This window comes from Phytophthora sojae (assembly GCF_000149755.1).
Source record: "Phytophthora sojae unplaced genomic scaffold PHYSOscaffold_10, whole genome shotgun sequence".
Taxonomy (NCBI): Eukaryota; Oomycota; class Peronosporomycetes; order Peronosporales; family Peronosporaceae; genus Phytophthora; species Phytophthora sojae.
This window is the reverse complement of record NW_009258124.1, coordinates 630,071-645,630: the sequence shown is the minus strand read 5'-3', so window position 1 is coordinate 645,630 and position 15,560 is coordinate 630,071. Positions and strand designations below refer to the sequence as shown.

The following is a 15,560-nucleotide window of genomic DNA, read 5'->3' as shown; positions in this document are numbered from 1 at the left end:
ATCTTGGTGGCGACGTACTGGTGCAGCACCTGCGGGCCCTCGGCCATGAGGGCCTGGCCCGACTCGAGGCCGAGCTTCTTGGCCGTGGTCGGCGACGGCTGTGTGGATAATTCCATGTTGGCTGCTGGCTGAGCGCTAAGCAGGAAAATGGAGAATGACTGCCTGGTTACCGGCCTCGATTTGGCCTGGCCCGGGTCAATGCGGGCCGCTGTCAAACAACGGGGTGGACGACCGGACGAGGATGACTTCGTGCGCGCCGAGGGTAAACGGTGCAGCTTGGCCAGGTTGAAGCGGCCGTAAGCCGCGCGCGGTGCGTCTACCGCTCGCTACCGCATTGACGTTTGTGGCGGCGGGCCGTGGCGAGATGGGTTTGTTTGTGGGGTCCGAACTTCAGTTTCGAGCGAAAATGTGTGAAGCAGCCTATGTGGCACGGTGAGGCCGCTGCCACAAATAACAAGAGCTCGCCGTCATCCGGCGCGGGCTAGGTGATAACTGTTGCTGCCAAAACTAGCCGAAAATAGAAAATGGGTGCCATCATCGGAGCATATCGCAGCTCAGACGGCCTGTGATTGGCTGTCCAACCGTCGCGTCCCTTCACTGCCTGAAGGTCCTATGTACGCGAAGGTCCTACAAATTGTATAATAAGGAAAGTGAAGGACCCTTTAATACTGAGACTTTTTTTTAGTGAAAGTCTCCATTTGCTGGACAGGATTGAATGTTGTCGTGCGATCCAATTGGCCTGCACTACCGGATGCACTGCTAAGGAGAACAGGCCGACACTATAATAGCTTGGGGCGCACGCCATGCCGCGAGCAACCGTCACAGCGATTTGCACCGTGTTGCCTGTTTTGGCAAGCACCACATGAAACCTCAGGGTTTCAAGCGTTACCAGGGTGCAGCACATGCTGCGCGGGCCATCGCGATACACAGGGTGCTGGCTTTGCAGACTGGATACCAGCGCTACCTGGCCAACAGACAACAAAAGCGAGATGGAAGCAGTCGAGCGTACGACCGTGATGATGGCAGTGCTGCTGCCAGGCATCTGAAGACCCGCCGCGAGATGATGCCGCGGTTTAACGAGCCGGATAAAGGTATCCTCGCGGAAAGGTGGCCAGCAGCTGTCGCGTTGTAAGGTACTTAAGTAAGCAGGCCATCAGCATATCCTGGCCATTGAGTCACGAATCGATTGTAAGGCAGCTACAGCAGGCCGTTAGCACATCTTGGCATTGAGATACGAATCGATTCAAAACTGTTGTGAATCACAACAACAACTTGTGAAACAATAGAAAGTGGAAACCAAAGACAGATTTTGTATTGTTGGTGTAAATGTATCAAAGCATGCAAAAATCCATCATGCAGTGTGGCTGCGATCGAGCAGCTCGAGCGCATCGGTCCGTCTACCGCTTCTGGTGGTTGATGTAGCGCAGCGCGATCAGTCCGAGGATGCGGAACAGAATGATGCAGCCGATCACCACGAAGAAGTAGCGCGTGATATCGTCGTGCTCGAAGCCAAAGTACTGCTCCGTGTACTCCTTGATCGTGATGTGGCCGACAGTAGCCGGCGAGTCCGCCATCGGCTGGCATCCGAGCTGGGAACCCACGTTCTCGTACGACTGCGTGGTCTCGTTCCAGGTCGGCAGCTCATCGCAGTCGGCGAACACCAGCGCCTCCATGATCGATAGCGGGAATCGCAGCGGCGAGATCTTGTAGAGCCACGTGTAGCCAGAAGGAATGGAGTAGGCCGGAGGGCTGAACCCCATGAACATCATGAACACAGCGTTAAACAGCAGACCAATGATAGCCGCCACCTCTTCACTTGGCATCGCGTAGGCGAACATCATGCCCATGTAGACCTGCATGAGAACCATGAGCGAGATCGCCAGCCAGAACTGCAGACCCTTGGCGAAACCCGAAAAACCCACGAAGGGGTAGTAGACGACCGTGAAGAGAGCTCCGCTGAAGAAGCAGTAGGGGATTTCAGCCACAGTCGAGCCCACGAAGTACCACAGCGCATTATACGTTTGTGAAGCACGCTCCCTGTAAAAAGAGGCGCGCTCGGCGCAGGCCAGCGGAAGCACACTCTGGAAGGTCATCATGGCCTGGAAGAGCGCGGCGACGAACACCATGCCCACGCCCGAGTTCAGGCCCGAGTACGACGCGTAGTCGACGTCGACGAAAATCAGGCCGAAGACAATCGCCAAGAAAAGCGCCAGGTACATCCGCGTAAGAGAGTAGCTGGGCGTACGCCAGTACATCACGATGAAGCGCCACACCACAAACTTCATCTGCGTCTTGGAGTCGGCGGCTCGCTTCTCGGTGTAGATCATCTCCGGGAGATCAGGCGACGGAACACTGATGCCTTCCTTTGCCATGTTCGCCTCCAACGCACGGTTAAGCGGACTGTTCCTGAAGCATTGCACGAAGTCCGTAGCATCGGCAGCAGTGTTTCCCACACCAGCACCAATGCACTCCAGCATCCATGTCGCCGGATTGTAGCCGACAGGTAGCGGAGCCACGCCGGGAATTCCCTCGAAGTAGTCGATCAGGTTGCTGCACTTCTGGCCCAACTCACCAAAGAACACGGTCTCACCACCACGCTTCAGCAAGAGCAGGCTGTCGAACAGGTAGAACACCTCCGACGAAGGCTGGTGGATCGTGCAGATAATAGTGCGGCCCGAGTTGGCCACCTTGCGGACACCGTCCATGATCAGCTTGGCGGAGCGCGCGTCCAGACCACTCGTCGGCTCGTCCAGGAAAATCACACTCGGCTGGGCAGCAAGCTCCACACCGATCGTCAGTCGCTTCATCTGCTCCACGGAGCTGCCGCGGATGATCTGGTCGGCAATGTCTTCAAGTCCGAGCAACTCAATGCACTCGTTCACCGAGTCGTACTTCTTGGCGGCCGGGATCGATGCATCCTGGCGCAGGAACGAGCTAAAAGTCAAGGCCTCACGAATGGTGGCAGCTTCCGAGTGGATGTCCATCTGCTCACAGTAGCCCGTGCAGCGGCGAATGGCGAGGTCGTTGGCCTCGTAGCCGTTCAGCATGATCCTGCCCGTGATCTTACCGCCGGTCTTGCGGCCAGCGATCACATCCATCAACGTCGTCTTACCAGCTCCCGAAGAGCCCATGAGCGCGGTGATCGATCCAGGGACAGCAAAACCGTTAATACCCTTCAACAGCTCGAGCTCTTGCTTCGGGTTCTTCGGGTCGGGCACGAAATAGTGCAGGTCTTGGAAGGCCACCGTCACCGGGGTGAAGTTCTTCTCACGGTCGTCAAGCTGCACGACGTAGTGCCCCGATGCGTTGGCCGCTCCAGCATTCTTAGGCGTCGCCAGCATCGCGTACGATTCATCCTCAATTGTCTTCTCAGACACGTCAACGTTCTCAGGGGCTTCGTAGCGGAGGTATTCAAGCCCCAAGAAGGACATGAACATGAAGAGGACGTACATCGCAAGCGTGTAGATGATGCCGTACACAATCCACGACTTCTCCGTCTCGAGGCCAAACAGGTCCAGGTAGTACACACCCATGGTCATGCCGTAGTCCTTGCAGTAGTCAACGCCGTCGTAGACGCAGACATCCAAGTTGTCCGAGCGGTACTGGTTGATCGAGAGGGCTCGAATGCTCCACGTCATCGGGCTGAGCCAATGCGCCCAGATCAAGTAGTCTGGAATTTGGCTCTTGGTCACTATGAAGCCCGCGAAGATGATAAACACCAGCACCGAGACCATACCCAACGGGGTGACGACATTCTCGTTCGGGCCTACGGAGCTCAGGAAGAAGAACCACATTCCCATGGCCAGATTCATCACCAAGAGCACGAACTCGAAGATGATGAAAAGCTGGAACTCGGACTCGAATCCACACAGCCAATACACCAGCGAGCCGAAGATGATCGTTTCGACGAACGCCAACGGGATCTGACTCGCCGAGGTGGCCAGCACGTAAGATGCAGTACGGAAGAAGTTGGCACCGCGCTGCTTGTAGAAGACCTCGCGCTCTGCCATGTACGTCGGGATCTGCGACGACTGGCCCATGGACAGGAACATGACCGAAGAGAAGACCACACCCAGCACAACGGAGACCTGCGTTGGGTCGAAGTCGTAGAAGACGGTGCAGAACAATAGCCCCATGACTGCGATCATCAGCACGCGTCCAAAGATGAAGGGCTTGTTGCGGTATGTGATGGTGAGCTGGCGCTTCAGCAGCGTCAGCGTGCTGTCGACGAACGACTGGCTGAACATAGGCATCGGCTTCATGTTCTGTTCCACGCTGTGGAGCAGTTCGGGGTCGTACGGGGCCTCCAGAGCATACATCGACTCCATGTAGATGCGCGACTCCTTGAAGGCGTCGGCAAATTCACTGGCCCGGCGAGGCTGCTTCGTCGGGTGTTCGACCTGGTACTGGTACTGCACCTGCGTGCCCAGGTCCAGCAGGTAGTCGGCGATGTCACGTTGAGGCGGGCACTTGAACCCGAGAGACTCGAAGTACTCCTCGACCTTGCTACACGGGCCATGGTACATCAGCTGACCCTCGTTCAGGATCATCACGTCGTCGAACAACGCGAAAACCTCCGGAGACGGCTGAAGCAGAGCGATGACGACGGTCTTGCGCAGCTTGTGGGCCACACTACGCTGCGTGTTGATGATATCGTACGTGGCCGCACTGTCGAGACCCGTACTGATCTCGTCCATGAGCGTCACGTACTTGGTACCGAACTCCATCTCGCCGGTCGTCACGCGCTTGCGCTCGCCGCCGGACACACCGCGGGTCATGGCGTCGCCCACGATGGTGTTCTGGCAGTTCTGGAGTCCGAGCTGCTGGATGATGACGTCCGGGTAGTGTGCGAACATGGCGTTGGCCGCTCTCAAGGCCTCCTCGTTTTCCTCTGGGGTACCCTGCGAGAGCATCTTCTTGGCGTGCTCGGACAGCTCAGCGCCACAAAACTTGTGCGCGTACTCCAGTGTCTCCTTGACGGTCAGCACGGGGTAGTGCTTGTCACGCTGGTTCACGTAGGCCACGAACTGTGGCAGCGTCTTGATGATCTGCTCGCGCTGCACGTTGTTGAAGGAGATGTTGCCCTCGACCGTGATGTTCTTGGTCATCGGGAACCGAGCACTCAGCATCTTCAACAGGGCCGACTTGCCGGAGCCAGGTTGGCCCAGCAGCAGGGTGATCTTTCCAGGTGAGAACACACCGCTGACGTCCTTGAGGATCTCCTTGCGCACGATGCGTTTCTTCGGGCTGATGAAGGTCTTCAGGAGGGTGTTGGGGATGGTCGGCAACTCGTACTTGCTGTCTTCATCGACCACGACAACGTCAGCAGTGACAGACAGGTTGCTGAAGCGCACGTCCATCTGGGGCATGGCCGAGCCGAGTGCCTTGCCGAGTTTGGTGGCGATGTGCTCGTGCAGGACCTGCGGGCCCTCGGCCATCAAGGCGGCGCCGGACTCGTACCCGAGCCGCTTGCGGGTGGCCGGCGACATGGCTTCCATCGTTGTCCCTTGGTCGGCTTGGTAGCTGGACAGGAAATTCGAGAATGAACTTGACCCGGCCGCGTCAAACGCGGAAGGGCATCAACGAGGTGGCCGGGGATGACGACCTAGCTGACAGGGATGCCACGGCGTCAACCACAAAGGGTTGTTGCTCTGTAGTCATGTTAAGTGAAACGGAGAGGTGAGGAGCGTTCCGGTACATCTCAGTGCAACTACAGTGTTGAAGTGATACTCTAAACCTCAGTCCGGATCTGAGCCGCGATTGGCTCAATCCGGCCCGATTACTTCAAGGACGGTAACAAATCGTCATGAATGCAGCTCCACCAAAACGCTGGCGTCGACTTAGCATCGATGATGGCAGGCCTCGCTAGGCTACATATACGGATGCGACACATTGGCCTTGGCATAAACCGCATCTTGTACATTAGCTATCCTGAGCAAAAACCTTTGCAATCTTGAGATGCGAGCGCGTCTGTCAAACGCAAGTCACTGCTGTATGTAGAGACCCTGAAGCTCTGAATTCAGGAACCGCGAGCACAATCACAGCCCTGGGCCAGCTGCGGTGAGACCAGCTTTTGAGCCACAAATGGAAAGGGCCGTCACCTTACTGTCTTCCATTCCTCCTAACCTTACTTTCACAACTTCTACATTCACGAAGGACCTACGTATTACTGCCACCATCGCGACACCCCCAGGAAATATCCACTGCTTCTGGTGCTTCTTGCCATCATCAAGCACCGCAGTACATTGGGGTCAAACACAAAGCGTTCACTTCTCTTTACATGCAGTCAAACACGTACATGTGCTAAGTTTATCGCGTCTTTTCGTGCACTCACAGAAGTTCACTATCTCTTCTGGTGGTTCACGTAGCGCAGCGACAGCAGGCCAAGGAGACGGAAGCAAACAATCCAGGCGATGACGATGCCGAAGTTCCTCCAGAGGTCGCCGTAGTCCATGCCGAAGTACTGCTCCGCGTACTCCTTCAGCGTGATGTGGCCCACGGTCACCGGCGAGTTGGCCATCGGCTGGCAGCCCAGCTCCGAGCCGCCGTTCGAGTACGACTGAGAAGCCTCATCCCACGTGGGCATGTCCGAGCACTGGCCGAAGACGATGGACACGAGGTTGGACAGCGCGAACCGGTGGGGGACGATGGTGTACAGCCACTTGTAGCCCGACGGGATGGCGTAGGCCGGGGGACTGAAGCCCATGAACAAGAAGCAAATTGAGTTGATGAGCACGCCGATGATGGCCGCGACCTCCTCGCTGGGCAGCGCGTACGAGAAAAACTGGCCGAAGTACGTCTGCATCAAGATCAGCAGCGCCAGGTTCAGCCAGAACAATACACCGTTCGCGAAGCCGGAGAAGCCCACCATGGGGAAGTAGATGACCGTGAAGATCAGAGCGCTGAGGAAGCAGTACGGGATCTCCACGAGCGTCGAGCCCACGAAGTACCAGAACGCATTATACGTTTGACTCGCGCGCTCCCTGTAAAAAGAGGCGCGCTCCTCCGAGGCCAGCGGCAGCACGCTCTGGAACGACACCATCGAGTTGAACAGCGAGGCCATGAAGACCATGCCAACACCCGAGTTCAGACCAGTGTATGACGCGTAGTCTACGCCCACGAAGATAACGCCAAAGAGGAGCGATAAGAAGACCGATATCACCAGCCGGGTCAAGTTGTACGACGGCGTGCGCCAGTACATGTCGTAGAAGCGCTGGACCAGGAACTTCATCTGCGTCGCCGAGCTGGCCGCGCGCTTCTTGCCGAACACCAGCTCCGGGTACTCGGCCGACGGCGTCGTCACACCTTCCTTGGCCAAATCCGCCTGAAGCTTCGCGCAGTACGGGCTGTTCTTGAAGTAGCTCACGAAGTCCATGTTGTCCGCCACCGAGTTGCTTACACCGGCACCGATACACTCCAGCATCCAAGTGGCCGGGTTGTAGCCCTTCGGAAGCGGGGCCACACCAGGGATGTTCTCAAAGTAGTCGATCAAATTGCGGCAGTTCTCGCCCAAGTCACCGTAGAACACCGTCTCACCACCACGCTTCAGCAACAGAAGGCTGTCGAACAGGTAGAACACCTCAGCCGAGGGCTGGTGAATGGTACAGATAATGGTACGACCCGAGTCGGCCACCTTACGAACACCGTCCATGATGATCTTGGCCGAACGCGCGTCCAGGCCACTCGTCGGCTCGTCCAGGAAAATCACACTAGGCTGCGCAGCAAGCTCCACACCGATCGTCAGGCGCTTCATCTGCTCCACCGAACTGCCACGGATGATCTGGTCGGCAATGTCTTCCAGTCCGAGCAGCTCGATGCACTCGTTCACCGAATCAATCTTCTTCTCGTCTGAGATCGAGGTGTCCTGGCGCAGGAACGAGCTGAAAGTCAAGGCCTCGCGAATTGTAGCGGCCTCGGAGTGGATGTCCATCTGCTCACAGTAGCCGGTACTACGACGGATGGCGAGGTCGGTCGCCTCGTAGCCGTTCAGCAGAATCTTACCCGTGATCTTGCCACCGGTCTTGCGTCCAGCGATCACATCCATCAGCGTCGTCTTACCAGCACCGGAGGAGCCCATGAGCGCAGTCACGGAGCCAGGAAGAGCGTATCCATCAATGCCCTTGAGCAGTTCGAGCTGCTCCTTCGGGTTCTTCGGGTTCGGCACGAAGTAGTGCAGGTCCCGGAACGCCACCGTCACTGGAACGAAGTTCTTCTCGTGCTTGTGCGGAAGGTCAAGGATGACTTCACCGCCCACTGAGCCCTTCTTGTTCTTCGGTGTCTCGAGCAGAGCGTACGTGTCATCGTCAGCCTGAGCCTCCGACACATCCACGTTCTCCGGGGCTTCGTAGCGAACGTACTCGAGAGTGATGAACGACAGGAACATGAAGACCACGTACACTGCCACCGCGTAGATGACTCCGTAAGCGACCCAAGCCGTGTCCGTCTGGATATCAAACATCTGCAGGTAGTACTCGCCCATGGTCAGGCCGTTGTACTCGGCGCAGTAGTCAACTCCGCCGTAGACGCACACGTTGAAGCTCGCTGCGCGGTACTGGTTGATCGACAGCGCGCGCAGAGCCCACGACATCGGACTGATCCAATGCAACCAAATTAACCAGTCTGGAAGCGTGCCGGCCGTCACTATGAAGCCAGCGAAGATAACCATCACCAGGATGGAAACCTGGCTGACAGGGGACGCGATGTTGCCGTTCGGACAAATGGCCGCCAAGAAGAAGAACCACATTCCCATGGCCAGGTTCATCACCAGCAGGATGATCAGGAAGATGATGAACCGCCAGAAGTCTGCTTCGAAGCTACAGACCCAGTACACCAATGAGCCGAAGATGAGCGTTTCTGCGATCGCCAACGGGATCTGACCCACGGACTGGGCCAGCACGTAAGAGGCCGTGCGGTAGAAGTTGGCACCGCGCTGCTTGTAGAAGATGTCACGCTCGGCGAGGTACGTGGGGATCTGGGACGACTGGCCCATGGACAGGAACATGATCGACGAGAAGATGACACCCATGACCACCGACACCTGCGTCGGGTCGAACTTGTAGAAAGTCGAACAGTACAGAAGACCCATGACACCAATCATCAGCAGACGACCGAAGACGAACGGCTTGTTGCGGTAGGTGATCATGAGCTGGCGACGGAACAGCGTCATGGTGCTCTCGAAGAAGCCCTGGTGGAACTCCGGCGTGGGCTCCATGTGCTTCTGGATAGTGGCCAGCAGCTTCGGGTCGTGAGGGGTGTCCAGCGCCTTGAGCATGTCGAAGTGGATGTCCGACTGCTTGAAAGTGTCGGCGAACTCCTTGGGCGAGCGCGGGTGCTTGCCACCACGCGGAGCCTCCCGCGTCTGGTAGCGGTACTGCTCCTGCGTTCCCAAGTCCAGCAGATAGTCGGCAATGTCGCGGCCCACGGGGCACTCGAAGCCCAAGCTGTCGAAGTAGCCCTGCACTCGGTCGCACGGGCCGTGGTACATCAACTCGCCATCATTCAGGATCATGACGTCGTCGAAGAGAGCGAAAACCTCGGGCGACGGCTGCAACAGCGCGATCACGATGTTCTTGTGAAGGCGATGCGCGATGCTGCGCTGCGTGGTGATGATGTCGAAGGTGGCCGCGCTGTCCAGACCCGTACTGATCTCGTCCATGAAAGACGCGTACTTCATGCCGAACTCCATCTCACCAGTCGTGACTCGCTTGCGCTCACCACCGGAGATACCGCGCATCATGGCGTCACCGACGATCGTGTCCTGGCAAATCTTGAGTCCGAGCTGCTGGAGGACGATCTCCGGGAAGTTGTTGAACACGGAGCTCGCCAGCTCGAGCGCCTCGAGGTTCTCCTTCTGCGAGCCGTTCGAGAAGAGCTCCTCACCGCGGCGGGCGATCTCGCCACCGCAGAAGGTGTGCGCGAACTCGAGCGTCTCCTTGACCGTCAAGGTGGGGAAGTGCTTGTCGCGCTGGTTCACGTAGGCCGCGAACTGGGGTAGCGTCTTGATGATCTGCTGGCGCTTGACGCTGTTGAAGGTGATGTCACCGTCCAGCGTGATGTTCTTGCCCATGGGGAAGCGGCCGCTGAGGATCTTCATCAGCGCCGACTTGCCGGAGCCCGGCTGGCCCAGCAGCAGCGTGAGCTTGCCCGGCTGGAAGACGCCGCTGATGTCCTTGAGGATCTCCTTGCGGACCGTGCGCTTCTTGGGGCCCACGAACGCCTTCTTCATGGTGTTGGGCAGCGTGGGCAGCTCGTTCTTGGAGCCGTCGTCCTCGACCACGACGATGTCGGCCGTGAGCGACAGGTTCTTGAAGCGCACGTCCATCTGCGGGAGCTCGCTGCCCAGCGCGACCTCCATCTTGCCCACGATGTGATCGTGCAGCACGGCCGAGCCCTCGGCCATGAGCGCCTGGCCAGACTCGAGGCCGAACTGGCCCTTGTTGCTGGCGAGGCTGCTGTTGTCGTCCGCAGTTGACTGAGGAGCCATCTCTAAAACTACTGAGGATGTCTGTCGCCAGTCTTTCAAGCTGCGGGGCTGACTGCCTCTCGTCAAATTCAGAAATGTGGTCACCAGTGCCGCACGAATGGAGTCGCGAGTGGTGTGGTGGTTTGCGTTGCGCGCTCGGGCCAAGTCATTGGGTCGATCGCTGCATTCCCGCCATTGTGAGCACAATCGAATGACCCGTGCAGCCGTTTCGAGCATCAACAGGCGGCCAAAAAGTACTGAAATGAAGCACTGAGAACCGAAAATAGGCTAATTTCGGAAATTGACCGTCATCAATCGAAGCTTGAAGCGACATCGGACAACTGGCGGAGCACAAGAGCCGAGCACTAACAGTGAGGGGTGCGTCGGCACCACGGACCGACTTGTGGACGCGTTACCGCTTTGATTGGCTCTCTGGGGGTGACCTCGCGTGTTTGCTAGCGAAAAAGCACAATCCAAGGGCGTCTGATGTGTGCGATTGTGCTGGCGTGTAGCGTGAGGAGACAGAAGGTGTCGGTCTGACGCCCAGTGCTATCAACGGTTCTTTACTTTTATATACCCACGCATCCACACTAACGAAACAGCCTCCGCAGCTCTGCAGCATTCCTGTTTTAGAAAATACTACACATGCATTCGTCGTGCATTGTACATTGTATTCTATTTGGCCCGCCCCTTCATTGAGTCGTCGTTGCCCATCCTCTGAAAAAAGGGCTATTGCTACTGATACCGAAAAAAACAGCGGAGGGAGACTTCAACCGATCATGATTTTTATCATGACCTCGCTCTACAGTACCAACACATGACCATTTTATCACAAGAAGGAATGTAATGAAAACTCTAAATTTAGATATCCGAAGCGGCTGTACATGTTACTGTAGTTCTCATCTTGTTACCTTCTACTGCTGTAGTACTTAGATACATGTAGCTTTAAGCAGTCCGCAAACGCAGCCACTTCGGCTATCGTAGCAGCTCGCCGTGCATCATGCAGCCACCAATCAATGTAGTCACAGCCCGTAATCAGTGAATTCAGTCCATAGTAAAGCAATTGAGTCCATAAATAGCAAAATTCAGTCCATCGTTAGCTACTTCAGTCCACCAGCATGCGCTCTAGTTCCCCTCGAGACGTCGATCGTTGATGTAATCTAAGCTCAGGTTCAGATAGCGCAGGCATAGGTACGGCGCTAGTTTGTATAATCCCTTGTGCCATTTTTCCTTTGCTAGAGTGAGCTCCAGCATAACAAGACATAATATACCGCAATTATCGGAGTCTTGTTGCACACACGAAACGTACTTGAAGTACATGAGCTTTGTGTCCATCGGTAGCAGCGGCTCCACCACTTCCCTCAAGCTCTTCTTTAGCTTGACGTAATTTTTGGCGCCTTGTTGAGGATCAAAAAGCCGGGACTGTCTCGACTTCACATTAATGTGGAAGGCGACCCAATGTGCCGAGCCAAAGTTCAACGCTCCAATAATGTCGCCCTTGACGGGAGAAAAGGCCTTGTATGCATTCGCAACCACTCGCTTGCGATCGGGTGCCTTCGGTTCCAAGAAGGAGGGACTTGCAACGCCCACGTCATGGTACTTCAGCGCTAGAGCTTTCATCACGACCAAAATCGCTGTCGTACTTAGCCACTGGCTGGGTCGGAAGCTTAGCAGGCTGTGGCCATCGATTGCTTCACCCCCGATAACTGACAGTTGAAGAGACAAGTCCCGAATTTTTTGTTGCATGATTTCCTGCAGCACATGCACAAACATTTTTCCGGTGTTAGACGCTGTAGCAATTCCGGTATCTGTAAGTTAAATACATCAAACTGTACCCGTTTTTCTTGCAGTGGTGCCCAGAACATTACTGGCACAGCTTCGATGTCGGCAGGAGTCCAACTCGCATCTTCTACCCATTCTGCTGTATGATCCACAGTGCTAAGCTGGTTCATAGCACCTACGTACCGCTCTAAGAACAAGAGCTGCTCACGAGTGGTGGCTCCGAACTCCCTCCAGGTAGCCACGTACTGATCTGCCCCACGTAGAGGTAGAATAGTAAGCGCGTAGGTAATTTTGTCTGCAGGGAGACGTTTAGTCAAATCGTCGGTCGAGAGTGAGCTCTTCCCCTTCGCGAAGCAGTCGAAGGCCTGCATCTTCGGCTACGTCGCACGCTGGAATGTCATACTTCTCCAATGCCGGCGCTACGGAATGGTAGGAATAGTTCGTAGATAGAATGTTGTCGATGTCGGAGGCTGACGGCGTCGAGGAGGGTACGCCACCCTCGCACAAGTTTGCTAAATTGCTCAATCCCATCTTGAGTTGTAGGCGAGCGATCTTGCTGTGGACTTTCTTAGACATCTTCTTGTTTTTCACTGGCTTCGTAAATGCGTAGTCGGAAGGTTTGTGGGCGGTGATGTTATCATTTGACTGAAATACGGCAGTCGCCGGGGCTTTTTCGTCGAGATCCATATCTTCCGAAACGGTTACCACTATTTGCGTCGGTGCTGCGATTGCTGACGGCGGCACTTTGTCAAGGGCAGCAGCATCAGGTACGAAGCCAGCGAAATTCTCCAATTCACCATCGTGTACAGACTTTGTAAAGCCTCTAAGCCATCACATCGCTGCTTGAAACGTTGGTGTGGGCTGGTTTGGTAGCAAGGAGAGCAGCTCGTCAGTCAGTTGCTTGGCTTGGGAGTACTTCGCGTCCTATTTCACGGGTGCAACGACCGGGGCAACGCTCTCAGCGCTGTCGATGCTGTGGTACTCAAATTCTCCGGTATAGACTGGCCCCTCGCGGATGTTGTTCAATGGGTGAGCTCTTAGCCATCGCGGACACAACAATGAAAACGGAGGTAGCACACTCTCATTTCCGTTTGTCTTTCGATAAAACATAGCATGTCGACACGGTAGCAACAACGTTTGAGCAAAAGTGCAGTCGCACTTGTAAGTCTGCACCAGACACAACACGCACATCGTTAGCTCGTGACACTGCGTGACACCGGAAAGCACACACTGCGCGACACCGGAAAACACACACTGCGCGACACCGCAAAGCGTTATGACATGGAGCCTTACCTTCGTGTTCAACGTGTGCACTTGGCCAGACCGGAGGCTCAGCAACTTGGCATCTTCGCCAGCACCCTCAATCACATAGTTTGCATCACCGGACAAAGCCGACTTGAATTGGCCCGCCACGAGATCGAAGGCAAATGGACTGACAGCGGCTCCAAGTGAAGCCAGCTCGTGGTGCTCTGCAAAAGGGGGTCTAGACTCAGGTTTGTTGTACTCTTCGACGTACTCATCTTCTGCCCATTCTTGGATCATGATCAGCGTCGATACCAGCTCGTCCATGGGGTAGTCTGACATAATTAGCTGCTTGAGTTTGCCCCACTTTGATTCGAGTCTATTGTTCGTGTTGTTTCTGAGATGTGGGATGTTTCCTCGTCGATACGCAACCCACTCGTCTTGCGTGTTATCCCAGTTCTTCACAAACAATTGGTACAGCTTGTGCTGTTTATTGCCGCCAAGTAAGTCAAGAAGCAGTGCTTTCTGACTGTCGTACTCCTTCGCGCTCGTGGAATCGATGAGTTGGGCCATTGAAGCCTCAATGATTGCCTTCTCCTCTGGACAGCCCCTCACCAATCTGGTCACCTGCTTCGAGAACCACTGCTGCACGTGGAACTGGCAAAGCAGCTGCCTCGCTCTCGTGAATACTTCCGCCAGGATGTCCTTCTCGTGGAGCGCTTTGTCGGTCAATCACCACTTTCACTTCGTTAAACTGTGGGTTGCAGGCTTTAAAAGCGTTGTCCCTAAGCACAGTCACAACAAAACACACTTAGACATCACACATTGTAACAGGAGCGATATCCTTATTCGTTTACCTTTCCAAAGCAGTCATGCACGATAAAGCTAAAAAGCTTGTAGCCATTGCAGTTGGTGTCATGGGTACTATCCACCATCAGAACTTCAGGAAATGCTGCAAACAATCGCTTCATCCCGGCGGATTGAAGCGTCACAGCTACATCCACGCCTCTCGCCTTGTCGACAAATATCTGCGCCGTGTTGCCTTCATGCTCACTTGTGAACTCTTCCAGAATACTTTCCGTTCGCTTCACGTCCGACATATTCCGTTTGTCAGCTTTCTTTAGGTCCTGGAGCATGTTGTGCACGTCCTTGAGCTTAGTCTTCTTCTCTACATATACACACACAAACGTTAGTAAAGCACAATAGTGGTGCATCAGCCTGTACCATTACATACCTGTCTTCTTCCGAAACCATGCAAGTATCCCCTTTGGCGTGGCCCCAGCCGAAGCCATGTCGGACATTGTGGCGAGAATCGCTGGATCATGAATTGTCCGGTTCTCAGCATAGTAGTTCCATACATTTCCGTCCACGTTGTGGTTATGGCAACCACTGGAACGAACATGGATGTAGTATCGCTTGCCTAACCTCGCCAGTAAGGCGTGCACTTTGGCTGTACAACCAGTGTAACGAACGGTGCGATGCTGTCGGACACCACTACTGCGTGATCGCGGCTTGTTTCCGTGTGAACAGATCAGGATCTTGGAGTTAAGAGAATCGCTGCCGCAACTCTGAGCACTTTGCCGATGTGGATGAGTTGTGTTGAGTTACGCGAAGTAGTTGTGTGCGAAGGGCTAGTCGAGTACAGGAATGAAAGTGTGTACTTCAGTGTAAAATTGGTTGTGATTCTTGTTGTTTAAGTGTTATTGTAGGGGAAAGCTTCTCAAGCGGTAAAACCCCCGTAGACTCTATCTGACTACTATGGCCGCAGCCATGAGAGCACAGCACGCATGCTGTCGCTCGTAACCCTCGAGTGTCTCTCGCAGTCAATGCCTTCAACCGTCACTCGCTACTCGTTGACATTCAACAAGTATTCTACTATACATCTTCATACATTGTTGTTGCAACCCAAGTGACACGGATTGACCTCAGTCGAATCTCTTACTCCCACTTCAGTTGGGTTTCACAGCATATACAAGCATACAATATAAACCCTAGCTTGGACGCATCCAAGTTCAATGTGAATACAGTCTTGATGGCCTCAGCCAATCACCGTTGATCCACCTTTGAGTCAACA

General features: G+C 55.1%; 5 protein-coding genes across 5 annotated transcripts in view; all 5 read right to left on the bottom strand.

Moving 5' to 3' along the window:
- Positions 1-3,787, bottom strand: part of PHYSODRAFT_288600 (hypothetical protein) — a 3,953-nt gene extending 166 nt beyond the window's left edge. The window contains exon 1 of the mRNA XM_009537103.1: positions 1-3,787. Coding sequence (XP_009535398.1) covers positions 1,398-3,638 — 2,241 coding nt within the window. The 5' untranslated portion in view covers positions 3,639-3,787 and the 3' untranslated portion in view covers positions 1-1,397.
- A 2,556-nt stretch (positions 3,788-6,343) lies between these two features.
- On the bottom strand, positions 6,344-10,483 carry PHYSODRAFT_525801 (hypothetical protein; the record flags this gene model as incomplete). The annotated part of the gene is made up of 1 exon (XM_009537102.1): positions 6,344-10,483. The coding sequence occupies one exon, from the start codon at positions 10,481-10,483 to the stop codon at positions 6,344-6,346; it is 4,140 nt and encodes a 1,379-aa protein (XP_009535397.1).
- A 1,104-nt stretch (positions 10,484-11,587) lies between these two features.
- Positions 11,588-12,327, bottom strand: PHYSODRAFT_318699 (hypothetical protein; the record flags this gene model as incomplete). Its single annotated transcript, XM_009537101.1, has 2 exons — positions 11,588-12,214; positions 12,298-12,327. 2 exons carry the CDS (start codon positions 12,325-12,327, stop codon positions 11,588-11,590), a joined length of 657 nt encoding a protein of 218 aa, XP_009535396.1.
- Positions 12,328-13,738: 1,411 nt separating this feature from the next.
- Positions 13,739-14,071, bottom strand: PHYSODRAFT_429614 (hypothetical protein; the record flags this gene model as incomplete). Its single annotated transcript, XM_009537100.1, has 1 exon — positions 13,739-14,071. A coding segment is annotated over one exon (333 nt), but the record flags the coding sequence as incomplete, so codon positions are not given.
- A 260-nt stretch (positions 14,072-14,331) lies between these two features.
- PHYSODRAFT_524014 (hypothetical protein) lies at positions 14,332-15,015 on the bottom strand (the record flags this gene model as incomplete). Its single annotated transcript, XM_009537099.1, has 2 exons — positions 14,332-14,654; positions 14,721-15,015. Coding segments are annotated over 2 exons (618 nt in total), but the record flags the coding sequence as incomplete, so codon positions are not given.
- Positions 15,016-15,560: the final 545 nt, after the last annotated feature.